The 16,733-nt window shown below is 42.9% G+C and overlaps 1 protein-coding gene across 5 annotated transcripts in view; it reads left to right on the forward strand.

Moving 5' to 3' along the window:
• NR6A1 (nuclear receptor subfamily 6 group A member 1) overlaps positions 1-16,733 on the forward strand; it is a 224,046-nt gene that overhangs the window by 198,578 nt on the left and 8,735 nt on the right. For 4 of the 5 annotated variants that reach the window (XR_003523576.2, XM_027614501.2, XM_027614498.2 and 1 more), the window contains 4 exons: positions 5,553-5,707; positions 7,059-7,286; positions 8,623-8,877; positions 16,324-16,445. Coding sequence is in view for 4 of the 5 variants with exons in the window: in XM_027614501.2 (XP_027470302.1) it covers positions 5,553-5,707; positions 7,059-7,286; positions 8,623-8,877; positions 16,324-16,445 (760 nt within the window). In the remaining variant the exon portion in view is untranslated. The remainder of the gene's footprint in view (positions 1-5,552; positions 5,708-7,058; positions 7,287-8,622; positions 8,878-16,323; positions 16,446-16,733) is intronic. The other variant, XM_027614499.2, reaches the window with a different exon arrangement.

Genomic DNA, 16,733 nt, shown 5'->3' on the forward strand with positions numbered 1-16,733 from the left:
ATAGTGGTTTTAAGTAGAGCGATGATAGTACAATTTGAAGGGGAGAGAATTAGGTTCAAGAGAGATTTAATAGGTAAAATTGATAGGATTTATCCAGTTGAATGTGAGGGAATGAGAGAAAGACAGAAATTCATAGTTGTTTTGAGACATATGCTGATGAAATATGGGGAATTTCCTAGCACATATATGCACTCAGTCAGGCTGTGGGTATGTGCTGTGTTCATTTCTTTTTTAAAAATCAAACATTTTTTCAAAAACTAATGATGTAATATATGGTGATTAACATAACAATAAAAAATTTTAAAAATCAAACATTTTTATTCATGTTATAATAAAAATTAATTTATTTTTGTCTATACTCCTATGTGTTCTTTTGTGTGTGTGCAGCAGAAAACATATAACATGAAATTTATCTCCTTAACAAATTAAGTATATGGTACAGTATTATTTACTATATGTACATTTTTGTACAGATCTCTACAGTCTTTTCATCTTATGACGGAAACTCTATACCCATTGAGCAACAGCTCCTTATTTCCCCTTTTTCCAGTCCCTGGCAACCACCATTCTACTTTCCCTTTCTAAGAGTTTGACTACTTTTGATACCTAATTTAAGTGGAATCATGCATTATTTGTTCTTCTGTGACTTCCTTATTTCACTTAGAGTAATATCCTCAAGGTTCATCCACATTGTAGCATATGCCAGGATTTCTAAGGCTGAATAATATTCTATTGTATGTATATACCATATTTTGTTTATCCATTCACCCATCAATGGATATTTAAGTTGTTTCCATCTCTTAGCCATTGTGAATGATGCTGCAATGAATGTAGAAGGGCAGATATCTCTTTGAGATCCTGGTTTCAGTTCTTTTGGATAAATACTCAGAAGTAGGATTACTGGGTCATTTGGTAGTTTTTTTTTAATTTTTTGAGAAACCTCCATACTGTTTTCTACAGTGGCCACACCGCTTTACATTCCCACCCAGCAGTGCATTAAGGGTTCCAATTTTCTGATCTTCTGTGGTACTTCTTATTTTCTGTTTTTTCTGATAATGGCATTCTGGATAGTTGTGAGGGGATACCTCATTATAGTTTTGATTTGTGTTTTTCTGATAACTAGTGATGTTGAGCATCTTTTCACGTACATGTTGGCTGTGCTGTTTACATGTCTTTGGAGAAGTTTTTTTTTTTTTTTGTATGTCTATTCAAATCTTTTGCCCATTTTTATTTATTTTTTTAAAGATTTTTTTATTTGTCAGAGAGAGGGTTGAGAGAGAGAGAGCACAAGCCGGGGGAATGGCCGGCAGAGGGAGAAGCAGGTTCCCCGCTGAGCAAGGAGCCTAATGCGGGACTCAGTCACCCTGGGATCATGACCTGAGAGCTGAAGGCAAACGTTTAACCTACCGAGCCACCCAGGCGTCCCATTTTTAAATCAGGTTATTTGGGGTTTTTGCTGTTGAGTTGTAGGAATTTCCTATATCTCTTGGATATTAACCTTTATCAGATAAATGGTTTGCAAATATTTTCTTTCATTCTGCAGGTTCCTGTTGACTTTGTTGATTGTTTACTTTGCAGAAGCTTTTTATTTTTTTATTATTTATTTATTTATTTATTTATTTTAAAGATTTTATCCATCTACTTGACAGAGAGAGACACAGCGAGAGAGGGATCACAAGCAGGGGGAGTGTGAGAGGGAGAAGCAGGCTTCCCGCGGAGCAGGGAGCCCGATGCGGGGCTCGATCCCAGGACTCCGGGATCATGACCTGAGCCGAAGGCAGACGCTCAACGACTGAGCCACCCAGGCGCCCCGTTGCAGAAGCTTTTTAGTTTGATGTAATTCTATTTGTCTCTTTTTGCTTTTATTGCCTGTACTTTGGATATCATATTCAAGAAATCATTGCCAAGGCCAATGTCAAGAAGCTTTTTCTCTGTGTTTTCATTTAGGACTTTTATAGTTTCAGGTCTTACATTTAAGTCTTTAATCCATTTTGAGTTGATTTTTGTATGAAGTATAAGAACAGAATCTAATTTCATTCTTGTGCATATGAATGTCTAGCTTTCCCAGTACCACTTGTTGAAGAGACTATTATTTTTTTTTTAAAGATTTATTTATTTGACAGAGAGGGTGAGAGAGCACAAGCAAGGGCAGCAGGAGAAGGAGAGGGAGAAGCAGGCTCCCCGCCAAGCAGGGAGCCCGATGTGGGACTCGATCCCAGGACCCCGGGATCACGACCTGAGCCGAAGACAGATGCTTAACCATCTGAGTCACCCAGGCGCCCCTGAAGAGACTATTCTTATGTTGTCTTGGCAGCTTTGTCAAGATCTTTTGACTATGTATATGTGGGTTTATTTTGGAGCTCTCTGTTCTGTTCCATTGGTCTATAGGCCTGTCCTTATGCCAGTACCATACTGTTTTGATTACTGTAACTTTTAATATGTTTTGAAACCAGGAAGTGTAAGGCCTCTAGCTTTGTTGTTCTTTGTCAAGATTGTTTTGGCGATTTGGGGTTCTTTGGGTTTCCATATGAGTTTTGTGATTGTTTTTTTCTATTTCTGCAAAAAATGCCATTGGAATGTTGATAGGGATTGCATTGAATCTGTAGATCAACTTGGATAGTGTGGCTATTTTTAACAATAATTGTCTTTTAATCTGTGAACAGAGGATGTCTTTCCATTTATTTATATCTTTAATTTCTTTCAGCAGTGTACAAGTCTTTCATCCTTTTAGTTATGTTTATTCCTAAGTATCTTATTCTTTTTGATAACTATTGTAACTGAGATTGTTTCCTTAATTTCCTTTCCAGATTCATTGGTAGTATATAAAAATGCAACTGATTTTGTGTTGATTTTGTATCCTGAAACTTTGCTGAATTCTTTTGTTAGTTCTAATAGTTTTTTGGTTTTCTATTCATAAGATCATGTCATCTGTGAACTGAGATAATTTTACTTTCTGATTTAGATGCTTTTTATTTCTTTTACACGTCTAATTGCAATGGCTAGGACTTCCTACAGTAAATAGAAATAGTGAGAGTGGACATTTTTGCCTTTATCCTGATCTTAGAGAAAAAGCTTTTAGTTTTTCATCGAGTATAATGTTAGCTGTGGGCTTTTCATGTATGGCCTTTATTTGTAGTCATTCTTTTTATATTTAGATGCAGTAGAAAGTTTATCTGTTGGAAAGAATTCTTAAGCATTTCCTGAATGAAAAACCTTCTTCAGCATTACTCAGTGTCTTTTGAGTACCCTTCTCCCACCATGGCAGGGATCTTCAGTCGCTTATGTCTCTAGACTTTATGTTCTCTCTAGAATGGAGGGAGCTGATGCTCAGAGAAACCTATTTTATCTGTCATTGTATTTGACTTTTTGATACTGAGCATAAAATTTTCCTTTTGTCTCTTACTTTTTTAGGTAGTGTTAAGAAGAGAGAGCTGTGATCTCCCAAGTTCTTAACTATGTTTAATTATAATTAAAAATTAGGGATAGAATTATGATTTATTGAGTACCTATTGTGCACTTCATCACTTTATCTTAGATTAACCTCTCAAGTCTGTCTGATTTAGTTCTGCACCCTAAGAGGGAGCCCAAACTACTAAGTGGGGGGTATTATCTTCATTTTCTATGTGAGGGAACTAAGGCTCAGAGAACTTGAGTGACTTGCCCAACAGTAAGCACCCAGTTAGGAAATGACAGATGAGATCTGAACCTAGATTCAAGCCCTCCTAATATGTTCCATCCCCTTAATGCATCAGTGACTGCCCAGTGTCCTCTGGGACCCATATGGAGAGACAGATGCAGTCCAACTTTGGCTCCCAGCTGGAATAATCTGGTTTATCAGGACTGGTTCTTTTCACCTAGCTCAAGTACTTTCATGCCCTCCAAGCTCTGGTATTGCTTTCACTACCATCACTGAGGCTGCTTCAGTCAGGGTCTCAGTAGATGTCTTGTAGTTTGATGGTCAGGGTCTCGGTAGATGTCTTGTAGTTTGATGGTATCTTTTATCTTTACATGTCTTATAAAATCTGAGATTTCAATGTGTTCTAAAGATCCCTAAGAGAAAAGGTTTTTTTGTTACATGTTATTGAATAAAGAAAGACTACCCCTCTTAATTCAGTATACAAATAGAAGTTTGTTAAGACCAATCACTCAACTTCTGTACCAGTTAAATGTTTCTTGTTTTCCCTCCAAGTCCTTTGTGCTGGCTGGCTTCCAATTCTAAGTGCCTCCTGTATTTATGATCAAAGCAGCTCAAGGTTTCTTCACAGGCTGCTGGAACAAAGAGTCATGCAGGTTTAAGTCAGATAGACTTGAGAGAAAATGTCCTCCCAGGCTTTCTATAGGAACAAGAAATAAAAATTTATCTGGCCCTTACTCCTTCCTATTCACTCTCATTCTGTGCTGAGTTTAGCCAGTTAGGCTTCAACTCTGGGTTAAACACTTTATAGAAGATGTATTTATTCACTCCCTTCATGGTATGGTAGCTAAAGCCATGGACTGAATACTTGGGTACTTTGGCCTCTTCCTCAAACTCCTCCTGACACATGGGCATACAGTGTGATCTTGGGCAAATCAGTTCACTTGTCTGAGCTAAAATTTCTTCTTATTTATTCTGTAGGCTTGGGAATATCTTTCTTACTAAGAAAATCTATGTGAAGTTTCATGGACAGTACTTAATAAGTGAACATTTGTTTATTTATCCAACATGCATTCTTTGAGTACTTTTTTCTGGATTCTATCATAGCCTTAGGTCTGATAGAGGATATTTTTATGATACATTACCATAAGTGCTGTAAAAATAACAATAATGATGGTGAAGATAGCATTGTCAACTTCCATAATTGTTGCTATGTGTTAAGCCCTTTTCTAACCATGTGATAATGTATTAACTAATTCAATCCTCACAACAATCCCATGAGACAGATACTATTATTTTCCCTACCACACAAATAATTTTTGTTCAGATTTTGAATTTAAGTTCAAATAGTTAAATGACTTGCCTAAGATTGTACAACTAGAAAGTAGCAGAGCCTGTATTAGAACAAAGGTGGTCTGACTCTAGAATTCATCCTTGTAATCACTGTGCTATTCTGCCTATCTCAGACTACACAGAATTAGAAGTGTATAGGAGAAGGACCTAAAATTTTGTCTAGGTAGTGATAGAAGGATTCACAAAGAAGGTGACATTTGAATTGGGTCTTAGAAGGCAAATAGGAGTTTGTTTTTCAATAGTGGTGTTTCAGGGGTAGGAAAGAATAGACTCAAAGAGAAAGAGTGTTGAAGAACGTGAAGAACGTGAAGACTTTGTGGCTTGAGAAGAGGGTAAATGGACAAGAGGAAGGCCATAGTGAGCTATGATGCTGGGGAACAAGCAGCTGAGCTGTCCTAAGGTTAGTGAGAGACCCTGGAGTATGGAGATGGAGGAGAGGGAATCTGGATGTCTCTCTAGAGAGTTCTGGGAATCCTTGTGAGGTTTAAATAAATTCTTGGTCCTAAAGAAGGAACAGAGGATATCCTGAGCATCCAATCTAACATGTATCAATTCCTTGTCAAAGATATCAGAGGAAGAGATCGAAAGGATCATGTCTGGGCAGGAATTTGAGGAAGAGGCCAATCACTGGAGCAACCATGGTGACAGCGACCACAGTTCCCCTGGGAACAGGGCTTCAGAGAGCAACCAGCCCTCACCAGGCTCCACACTGTCCTCCAGGTGAGCTTCAAGGCAAACCCAGCATCATCTAGGGACCACCCAAAGAGTAGACCCACAAGGAGCGTCTGGGCTGGGTATTCCTGCCAGTGTGTCTCAGCCATTGTACCCTTGTTCCCTCAGTCTTTGGTGTAGGGGCCAGGATGACACAAAGCAGGATTTCACAGCCAACTTTTTGCTAAAGACATTGAAAATGTCAGCAGCCTCTTCTGCAGGCTTAATAAAGTGATATAGCTGCTGTCTGTGCCCATACGTTCTTTACCTAACAGAATACCATTTTTAAATGTAGCTCTTTTCTCATATTTATTGCAGAAATGAAACAAACCACATTGACTATATTGAATTAAGTTCTCATTTCTCTGTCTCAGCAAGAGTGAAGATTTTCACTTTATAAATTTTAAGAAACTGAAAAATTTTAAGCTAATTAAATTTGCTATCATGGAATACCAACTTGGAGACTCTTGGTTCAAGAATGTTACCTTAAGTTAGTCGTTAGGTGTAAAATGTAGCCATCAGCTACCAGGGTAGATTTCCTTTTTGCAGAAATCTTTCTTATAGGAAAGGGATTGATGAACTTTTTCTCTAAAAGCCAGATAATAAATATTTTAGGCTTTGCAGGCCACACAGTCTGGGTCTCAACTACCCAGCCCTACCATTATAGTGCAAAAGCAGCCAGAGACTATGTAAGTGAATGAAAGTGGCTGTGTTCCATTAAAATTTCATTTACCAAATGGGCCATAGGCTATAGTTTGTCAACCCCTATTACAGGAAATGCATCTAGGTAAAGCCAGGGGATTTTTGTTTTAGGTGACAGAATGATTAGATTTCTCCAGGAAAGGGAAGAAGATAAGAATCTGCCTTTCTCTTGTTATTTTATTATAACTTTTATTCATTTGATTGTTCCTTTTTTGTTCCTTCCTTTATGTTTTGGGAGTTCTTGCCAGATTCCATGTCAGATTTCTTGCTAGGTGCTGGATTTGTTTTATGGCCTGGCAGGGCCCTTAGCCTGCTATGCCTTAGTTTTCCTAGCAGTAAAAAAATACATACCCCCACCTTTGTGGATTATAGTCTGTGAGTATCCATTAAAATCTCTTCAAATGTGACACCTATACAAAGAATTTATTCAACCACTCTTTATTTAGTACCTATTTTGCCAGGTCCTGGGTGTCCAATGATAAATCACACATACAGACACCTGCAGAGAGTCCCTGTCTAGTGGGGGAGACATGCATGTAACGATTAATTAACATCTTCCCTGATGAAGACAGACTGCATGGCCAAAAAACACCTTAGCCATCTTGAGCAGGCAGTAGACCTGCCATGGTTCTGCTTGACATGAGACTTTTCTCTTCAGTAGGTCTGTGGAACTGAACGGATTCATGGCATTCAGGGAGCAGTACATGGGGATGTCTGTGCCTCCACACTATCAATACATACCGCACCTTTTTAGCTATTCCGCCCACTCGCCACTCCTGCCCCCACAAGCTCGCAGCCTGGATCCCCAGTCATACAGTCTGATTCACCAGCTGGTGTCAGCCGAGGACCTGGAGCCACTGGGCACACCCATGTTGATTGAAGATGGGTGAGTGCCCCATTTACCCCTTGCAACTTCAAAATGATCCCTGCCCCACACCCACCTTCATCCCTGGCTACTAATACCCTAGGCTTTGGAATGAATCAGGGGGGTATTGAGTAATGACTCAAGCATCAGAGGACAAATCTATTTATCTTTGAAGTCAGCGGTCCCTTGTTTTTTTCTTGAGCATCTTTTTTCAGAGTTGGGGCTGTTTATCAATTCTTATGGAATTGGGATTAAAGGACTTTTGTTTCTGCTTGGGCCTAGGTTAGCCAGGCCCTGAGGTGGTCTGAGTGCTTCTCTGGCTCTGAGCCAGAGATGAGCTCTAATTCTGGGAATAATTATACATCAAGTCCAGACTCATTAACAAGCCATTCAAGGCACTAACTTGTTGTGGACTGTCTGCATCCCTAGCAATGTGCCCATTAGTAGCCTGGTGCCATGTGCACTGTGTGCAGACCTGAGTGGGTGGAAGGAATATTCTTGTCAATCCTCTGTCAGCTCTACTAAGTAGATACTAGTTCAGCCTTTAGGCCCACCAGTTGCTGTACCCATTACTCCTTTGGCCTGAGGCCATGGGCTGTTTGTTATCAAGCTTAGACCCCCTGGGATATATCCTGAGATTTCTTAAGCTAGTCTCCAATATCAGAAGAGGAAATTCAAAGATCTGCTTACAAGAAGGCCACACAAAATCTTTATAAACCTGGGTGTGGGGGTGTGGAGATGAGTCATGCCAAGGGGTCTTGAGAGAAAGAAAACTGGGACCCTGTCTCATCCAGCCCAGAGATGAGAAATGCCCTGTTGCTTCCATTCAGCAGTAGTTTACAGGGGCTGAGCGACTTTAGTTGCTTAAGTCTCACCACCAGGGGGTGCAATGAGAGCAGGAAAATCTTCTGAACATGTTCTCTTCTCTTTCAGCCATATGGCCTCAGGCTCATTTCTGTGCCAGTCCCTGTATTGGGTGGGCACCAGATCCACCCTACAGGAGCTCTCGTTGCCAAAACTAGTGCAGGAGTGATGGAATTTTCTCTAACACATGGAACATTAGTGGACACCAACATTAAAAGTCATGTTCCCTAATAAATTGCACAAATTTCCAAGCCTCCTTTCCTTTCTACAACCTTTTCTCACCAAACCCACCTCTCCAGCCTTGAGCTTGCTGCTGGCCCCAGTCCTGCCCCTTTATCATTAGACTCAGTTGAATGGAGCTGGAGACCCATGATCAAGGACAAGGAACCAACTGCTAGAGACCCTTTTTACTCTTAGGAGTACCCTTTCCCTGTGCCCCCCCATCCTCCCCCTCTGGCCACTGGAAGTGATTTTCCACTGTCCCTACCCCCAGGTATGCTGTGACTCAGGCAGAGCTGTTTGCCCTGCTTTGCCGCCTGGCCGATGAGCTGCTCTTTAGGCAGATTGCCTGGATCAAGAAACTGCCTTTCTTCTGCGAGCTCTCAATCAAGGATTACACGTGCCTCCTGAGCTCTACCTGGCAGGAATTAATCCTGCTGTCCTCCCTCACCGTTTATAGCAAACAGATCTTTGGGGAGCTGGCTGATGTCACTGCCAAGTACTCACCCTCTGATGAAGAACTACACAGGTAAGGGTTGTTGGTTGGGGAGGAAGTCCCAAGCAACCAAACCACCGTCATCCCTGCAAGGTGGGGATGGAGTGCCCCCACTGACCCCCTAGAGGATAGGAATTAAAGCCACACACAGGGCTGGTTTTGAATCCTTAACTCTGCCACTGACTAGCTTTGTAACCATAGTCAAGTCTCTGATTCCAACATTCTGAATTTATAAAATGGGATAATACCTGTACCTCCCCAACAAGGTAGTTGTGAAAAATAAATGATACTGTGCAGCGAGCCTTAACAGAGTGCTACACTATTATTATTATTATTATTTATCACATCTGGATTACTGAGATAAGAGAATGTATTTGGGCAAAACAAAAACCCAAGCTCTAAACTTCATCTATAAAGTGAGGGGCTCTGAGCTATAGTTTACAATTCAAGAACAAGATCTAGAAGTCACTGTGGTACCTACTATATGCCAGGCACTGGGCTTGATATTTTACATTACTGTCTTATTCTTTTCTCATAGCCTCTAGCATTATAGATGTTGTTATGCCTATTTTATGGATAAGAAAACTGAAGTTCAAAGAGACCTGCCCTTTAATGTTTTGGGTATGAACCCAGAGCCTTGATTTGAACCTATGGCTGCCCAATGTCAAAGTTTAGGCTCTTTGACTGCATCTGAGATGCACTGAGGTGGTAAGAGCATGGGGCTAAGAGACCCAGCTGCTCTCTTCAGTGTTTTCTGGCATAACTTCTCATCCTACTTGGCCAGGATCCTAATCTCCCTGTCTAGCACAGATCTTTCACTCACTTTGTTTTTTTTTTTTTTTTAAGATTTTATTTATTTATTTGACAGAGAGAGATACAGTGAGAGAGGGAACACAAGCAGGGGGAGTGGGAGAGGGAGGAGAAGCAGGCTTCCTGCTGAGCAGGGAGCCCGATGGAGGGCTCCATCCCTGGACCCCGGGATCATGACCTGAGCCGAAGGTAGACGCTTAACCGACTGAGCCACCCAGGCACCCCTCACTCACTTTGAAGACCTAGAGCACATGGTGACAACTCCAAAATCAGGACAAGTGATCTGTTGATACAGCTTTTCTGGCTTATTAATTTATCATGTGAAAAATAAAGCTTAAATCACATTTAAATAGACATTTCAGTAATTCACCTTTATTGAACAGTTTTTAAAAATGGAAGTCATGGGATTCCAGAACACCAAGAAAGAGGGGAGAAGAGGTATCCCCATCAATGAAAACTGGAGGAGATGGGGTATTAGCCCCCACAGTTCTCTACACAGGACCAAAGTGCCTCTCCTCTGTCACCCAATTGCCATGGAATAAAGACAGGCTAAGTGTTAGGCTGAGGCTGAAAGTAAAGCTCCAAGACCCTCAGGGGCCCTGTGCACAGCTGATGGAGGGAAGAGTCTGTGTGCTGACACTCTCCCCTGGTTTTCTAATATTTCCTTTTCAGTGATGCTTACTGGCTTCAGAGTTTTGAACCCAGCTGACACTTTGTCCTGTAAACAGAGCTATCTGATTTTGCAGATGACTGAACTCCCTGTTTTGAGCCTCTAATTCATTGTTTCCATCAAATTCCTATCTCCAGCTCCTTCATTCTGGGCCAACTGAGTGTTTGAATTGCAGTCTGCAGGTTTTAATATTGTCAGGGTTTGCAGAGCTGGCCCAATGAGTCTGGCCTCTTTAATCGCCTGGAATCCACCAGTGCAGCCTGGAGCTGTCTACAAAGTCGGCCTATGGGCTCTAGTCCCTATAGAATGATGAGTTTTCCCAGGCCCTCTGCAGGTAGGTCGGGATCATTGGCCATGCAGGGTTCTTTGTGGCTTTGAGCTTCATAAAGCACCCCATCCTGCTGTATCCAGTCCCTTGAGCCCCAAGAGCAAGGCAGAGGCTAGTAAATTAGTGAGGAAATGTTTATTTCTAGGAAGTCTCCTTACTGAGGAGAATGTAGAGCTGCACTGTCCAATATACTAACTGCTAGCCTCAGGTGACTTTTTAAATTTAAGTTAATTAAAATTAAAAATTCAATCCTCATTTGCACTAGCCACATTCTACATGCTCACTAGCCACATGTGCTTAGTGGGTACTGTATTGGACAGTGCAGATATAGAACATCTCCATCATCTCAGAAAGTTCTTTTGAACAATGCTGATTCTAGAACATGTATTAGTTCTGAGGATAAGAAATAGATGTATTGTCAGGACTTACTGCTCCATGCAAGAAGCATATGGAATCCTTCCATGGGTAAAACGAGTTAAACTTCAACACGTTAGTTCTGATTCCATGCCCATGTACCTAGGACCCTGTTGTGTGTGTCAGAGGGAGGGGAGTTGGGATTGAGATGGTGCAGACATGGTTTCTGACTCTGAGGTGAGAGCCCCTATTCTTGGCTTAGGGGATTGGGAGACAAATAGAAACAGATAACAATCTATAAATCGGGGAGATACTGGTGGAGATCGAGGGGTATATGAGGGACTGTGTAAGCACAGCCAAGGGAGTAAGTACCTCTACTTGCATAATCAAGTAATGCTTGCCAGAGGATAAGACATTTGAGCTGCATCTTGAAGTGGGTTTTTCTAGGTAGATTATAGAGAAGAGAAGGAAGGCAGGAGATAAAGTCCTAGAAGTTAGAGATCCTAGGTGGTTGGTTTGTGCAGGGAACCCAAAGCAATCCCGTGGATTAGGGTATAGAGAGAATTTATCTGAGAGACAGAAATGAGGGGAGAAATGACTGGAGAAGAAGATAAAAAAAGGCAGATCATGAAGGTATTCAAATGCCAGTCTAGGGGCCACCTGGGCGGCTCAGTCGGTTAAGCGCCCGACTCTTGATTTCGGCTCTGGTCATGGTCTCGGGGTCCTGGGATTGAGCCCCACATTGAGCTCCCCACTCAGCGGGGAATCTGCTTGTCTCCCTCTCCCCCTGCTCGCATGCACATGTGCACTCTCTCTCTCTCTAAAGGAAATAAATCTTAAAAAAAAGATTCATTAAATGCCTATCAAAAGAATTTGTGTTATATTATGTAAATACTATTAAATCATGAGATGTTTTTATGTGGGGCAATTACATGGTCAGGTGTCATTTTAGAAAGATCCCTGTGGCTGTAAAGCTCAAGATGGATTGGCATGGACGACACTAGAGGATGGTGCTGGGTAGGAGGTTTTTCCATAACCCAGGTGAAAGGAAACAAGGCCTGGACAAGGCAGCAGTGTCTCTGGGAATAGAGAGGGCTGCACAGAGTTACGAGATAATAAGGAGGTATAGTCAGTGGGACTTCAGTGAGGCAGAAGTTGGGGATGCCCAGGCAGGTGAGTGCCAATTCTCTTAGCCACGATAATGGAGCCTGAGAAGAACAGGCTAAGCGATGAGCCACTCTGAGTTTGGTTTGGAGTCTGTTGAGCCTGACACGCATGAGCCTGAGAGCCCAAGAGGTCAGAGGACAAGGAAGTATGAGAACCTCTGGAATCAGGTACATCAGAGTAAAGCATTCCTTACCCTGCTAAAAACTGGGGTGTGGAGTCTGTAATTGGCCATAGCTCTTTTCTACCTTGCCTGCTCCTGCATTACTCCTACTCCCCCAAAATGCCTTTACTTTTTCACGACTCTTGAGTGCAAGTGAGTTCCTGCTGTCATGAAAAGGCTTTTCCCTGATGATACATGACCACCTCCTTTTCTCTTCTCAAATATTGAATCAAATTTATGGTACCCATTTTCCTTAATCAGGCTGTTATCAGACAGTGAGCTGGGCGAATTTGATTTAAAGCAGATTGTAGCACCAGCCAGTGACTGCTCCTGGCCCTAATCAAGACTCCTTCACTCTCAAGAGAAGATGCCTTGCACTAGATGGGCTTTAATGGGCACTTCTATCTCATGAACACTAGCTCCATTTCTGCCAGATCTCTGGAAAGTTGCCTCCCAGCTTCTCTGCTCACACCCTAGCTGTAAGGTTCAAGAAACAATCTTTTCTTTTTGTTGTGATAACAGGAGCAGTGATGATGATGCCATTAATAATGATAATAGCTAACAATTATAGACTGTTTATTGTGCCAAATTCCATCTCAAGTGCTTTACAAACATTTGGTTAGTCCTCACCACCACCCCAAGCGACTGCACTGATGTTATCCTTGTTCCACAGATGAGGAGCATGAGATTCAGAAAGGTGAAAAAATTCAAAGCTACAAACCTAGAAAGAGATGAAGTTGAGATTATCACCTAGATCTGTTGTGCTCCAAAGCCCCGAATCCTTACTATTACCCTCTACTAAATTATTTAGCCTTCTAAAAAGTTCAACTTTCTGGAATGTGTCCTAGAGTTGCAGTCTTACTTTCAATCTTGGAGTGTTTACATGGATGCTGAGATGACAATTCCTTTAAAGCTGATGACTGCTCCTGGGGGTAGGTGCACTTAGCTGAATGAAAAAGAGACAACTGGGCCTCTCAGCCCCCTTAATGGGACATAACTTACATAGTGTCAGCTTCAATTGCTGACTGAATGGTCCAGTGGTTTGGGGGATCCTGGCAGGAATGTTTTCTTTGTCCCAGCATGCTTGTGTAATGGGAACCTCGAAGAAGAATGGGCGTGTTTGTCCAACTCTCTGGTTTTAAATGCTGATAATTTGCAGACAGGGAATACAGGGGCGTTAGAACTGTGGAGTGGGCAGATGTGGAGGAGGCACGGCTGCAGGAGAAAGCAGGCCCATGGAACAGAGAACAATTTGTTTATCAAGGGGTGGGATGCGGGGTGTGGAGGAAAGCTTTGCAGTTGGGCTGTGGAGACTGAGTGGGGGCACTGGGCTGGCTGCCAGCCCCCCCCACCACTGCCAGGGATCCATGATGGTTGCCTGTCCTAGGAAATGTGGGAAAGAAGGTACATGCTGTCCCCAAGAGAAAGGGCAGATTTGAGACATATGCTCACGCCAGGCACTTGGGAGCTCCTTTGTGTCCCTCACATCAAGACTCAGCCAGCAGTAAGTTCACCGCTGCTGGCTGGGGGTCTGGCTGATAACCACACACCTGCAGGTTCTGCAGTGCCAGAGGGAGCACTTGGGGCAAGCGGTTGCTGATTAAGGGAGAGAACGTTATCTTTGTTTGCTACACTGCTCGGCCACAGACAGATGCTGGCATTGCCGCTCTGCCTGCGTCCTCCTTTTTGATGCTGTACCCCATTTCCTCCCCACACCACCCCCCCAGGCAGATACTAGAGGGAATTCTCAGTCAAGACTTTTTTCCTTGCAAGAACAGAAGTAGTCATCAGAGTCCTGTGATGAGGCGTGCTCTTCACTCCCAGGCCCACTGCCTCCTGCATGTCTCAGCATCATGGAGGCACTGTAGCAAACCCTACACCCGACTGAGTTGGGCCCTGGGCTGAGTCGCTGTGGGAACACAGAGCTCCTGAGGTCCCCTGTGGTGGCATGAGGTAGCCTTTCCCAGTTCCCAGTTAAGAACAAGATAGGGAGTAGACAGTGTAGTGCTGAGAAAGTGAGAGGCTTGGAATTAGAAAACTTGGGTTTAAACTTTGGCCCCACCCCACCGCCACTCATTTGCTATGCAGCTTTGGGCTAGGCAAGATGCTCTTCTTTTGCTTCCTCATCCCTAATGTGCAGGTGATCTTACTTATCTCACAGGTTGCCAGGAAGGTAAAATGTGAGAATGCAGTAGGGGCACAGTAAATAACCTCTCTGAGCTTTGTTTCCACATGTGAACGAAGAGGGCTCTAATACCAATTTTGTAGATTTATTGGGAGTATCCTGTGAAATAATATGTGTAGAATATTTAACAAAGTAACTGGCAAGTAGCAAACACTCAACAAAGGATAGAATGGTAGATAAGGTTAGTATAGAAGTTATTCAGTATAAATTTGTCTATCAGCCAGTTTGGGGAAGTATTAATAAAGTTGTAAAAGCCATTGTACCAGGCACAGAAATGGAGTCAGCCCTCATTGTTCAAACAAGCCGATGGAGGAAAGAAGCCCCAGGCTGTGATGGGGCTTTGAAGCAAAGGGGTCAGGCTCTAGCGATGGGTAGCTGCTCCTGTAGCTCCCTCTGGTGCTTGACAAGTGGAGATGCCACAGATGCCTCTGGCCCCCCAATCAGAGCCCGGCTTTCCCCCCAGGAAGAGAAAATGTGCCGCTTGCCCAGAGACCAAGCCTTTGCAAAGCCGTCAGAGTCGACACAGAAGGCAGTCGAGCCCAGACAGCAGTAGTCCGTCCCTAGGTGTTCAGGACCCTACCTGGGTAGGGGCTTCTTGCCTGGCGTAGGGCTGCGGTACTCAGATCTGAACATATCACCGGGAAGTAGTCCCAGAGCTGAGCGTCTTCTCTCCTTGACTGAGCTGCATCTAAGGCCTATCTGGAACTCTCCCTAGTCCACTCCTAGAAGGGCAGAGGCTGAGCCTGACCCCAGCTATTATAAACTCTAGCTTCCCCATTAAGCTTTTTAAAGCCTTCTTGGTTTGGTGGTATCTCCACCTCTGGTATGAGGTATTCCCCACTGTGACCCAGAGTATTAGTCCCCTAACCTGGGGCTCCTTTTTCTGAAACTTGGTCTTTCCGCATGGAGCTTACTTCTAATCCAAAGAAAGGAGCATGGTCCGCATTGAGTCTTAACTGCTACAGTATGATGCTGCACTTAGATATCGGGAAAACCAAGGGCTTGGGAAGTTAGACTAGGTTCCAAGTTCTAGCTCTGCCACCAACCAGCTGTGTGCTTGTGGACCAGTCCCCTCTGCTCTTTGAACTTCAGTTTCTCATCTATACAGTGGTAATGATAATCTCCCATAGCTCATAGAGCTGAGAAAATTAAATGAGAAAGTGCACATAAAGTGCCCAGCACGGAGACTGGCATGGCATGGAGGTTCAGTTAATGTTTCCCTTCCTCCCTAGCTAAAGTCAGGGATGCCAGTAAAATTTCTCATTGTGCATAACCTCAGCCCTGCTGGAAACAGTAAACCTAAAAAATATAATCATCAGCTTTTTCTTCACCATGGCAGAGGCTCAGAGTCACCATGGCAGCTGACATTGATACTGGAGGCTGCATCTCAACAATAGCAGTATCTTAATAATGTCATATTTTTCCACATTTACATTTCATACCGCCTTTGGCCCTTGCTACCCCAAGCAGGTAAGTATTATTATTTTACAAAAGAGAACCTCAAAACTTAGAGAGGTCGAAGGATTTTCCCAAGGTCTTAAAGCTTTCATATGTTGGAGCTGGATTTGAACTTAGATTTGATTGACCCCACCTCACCTTAGAAACAGCGGCTTATATGAGCTGCCTTGCCTCTAGACAAACCATGGATCTACCTGTCCTTCCTAATGATTCTGGATTCCATTTCCCCTAAGCTCAGGCTCTTTTCTATCTTAGATGCCTTAAAGAGCTGTAGGAGACCTCTGTCTCTTCCCTTCTTTAACCTCCACTGGTATCAGAGCCCACTCACACCTCTGTCTGTTCCCCAGATTTAGTGATGAAGGGATGGAGGTGATCGAGCGGCTCATCTACCTGTATCACAAGTTCCATCAGCTAAAGGTCAGCAATGAGGAGTATGCTTGCATGAAAGCAATTAACTTCTTAAATCAAGGTAAGTAGCTGGAGGTGAGAAAAGGGGATTTTTTTTTTTTTTTTTTTTTTTTGCTGGAGAGCAATTTCCCTCATGTTACACACACCACCTCCCACCCCTTTGCCTTTAGGACTGTCACACAGAATCTGTCACACCATGTGGGTACCAATCCTAGAAGGCCTGTGCTGTCCTCAGCCTGCTCCTCTATAGCGCAGCGCATGCTTTGGATTTTTTTCTTCAAACCTAAATGCCACAATCTCTATAACTCATAGAGGAAGGAAGAGGATTCGCTTTGTTTAGTCAGTTTTA

The sequence above is a fragment of the Zalophus californianus genome, chromosome 13 (genome assembly GCF_009762305.2).
Source record: "Zalophus californianus isolate mZalCal1 chromosome 13, mZalCal1.pri.v2, whole genome shotgun sequence".
Lineage (NCBI taxonomy): Eukaryota > Metazoa > Chordata > Mammalia > Carnivora > Otariidae > Zalophus > Zalophus californianus.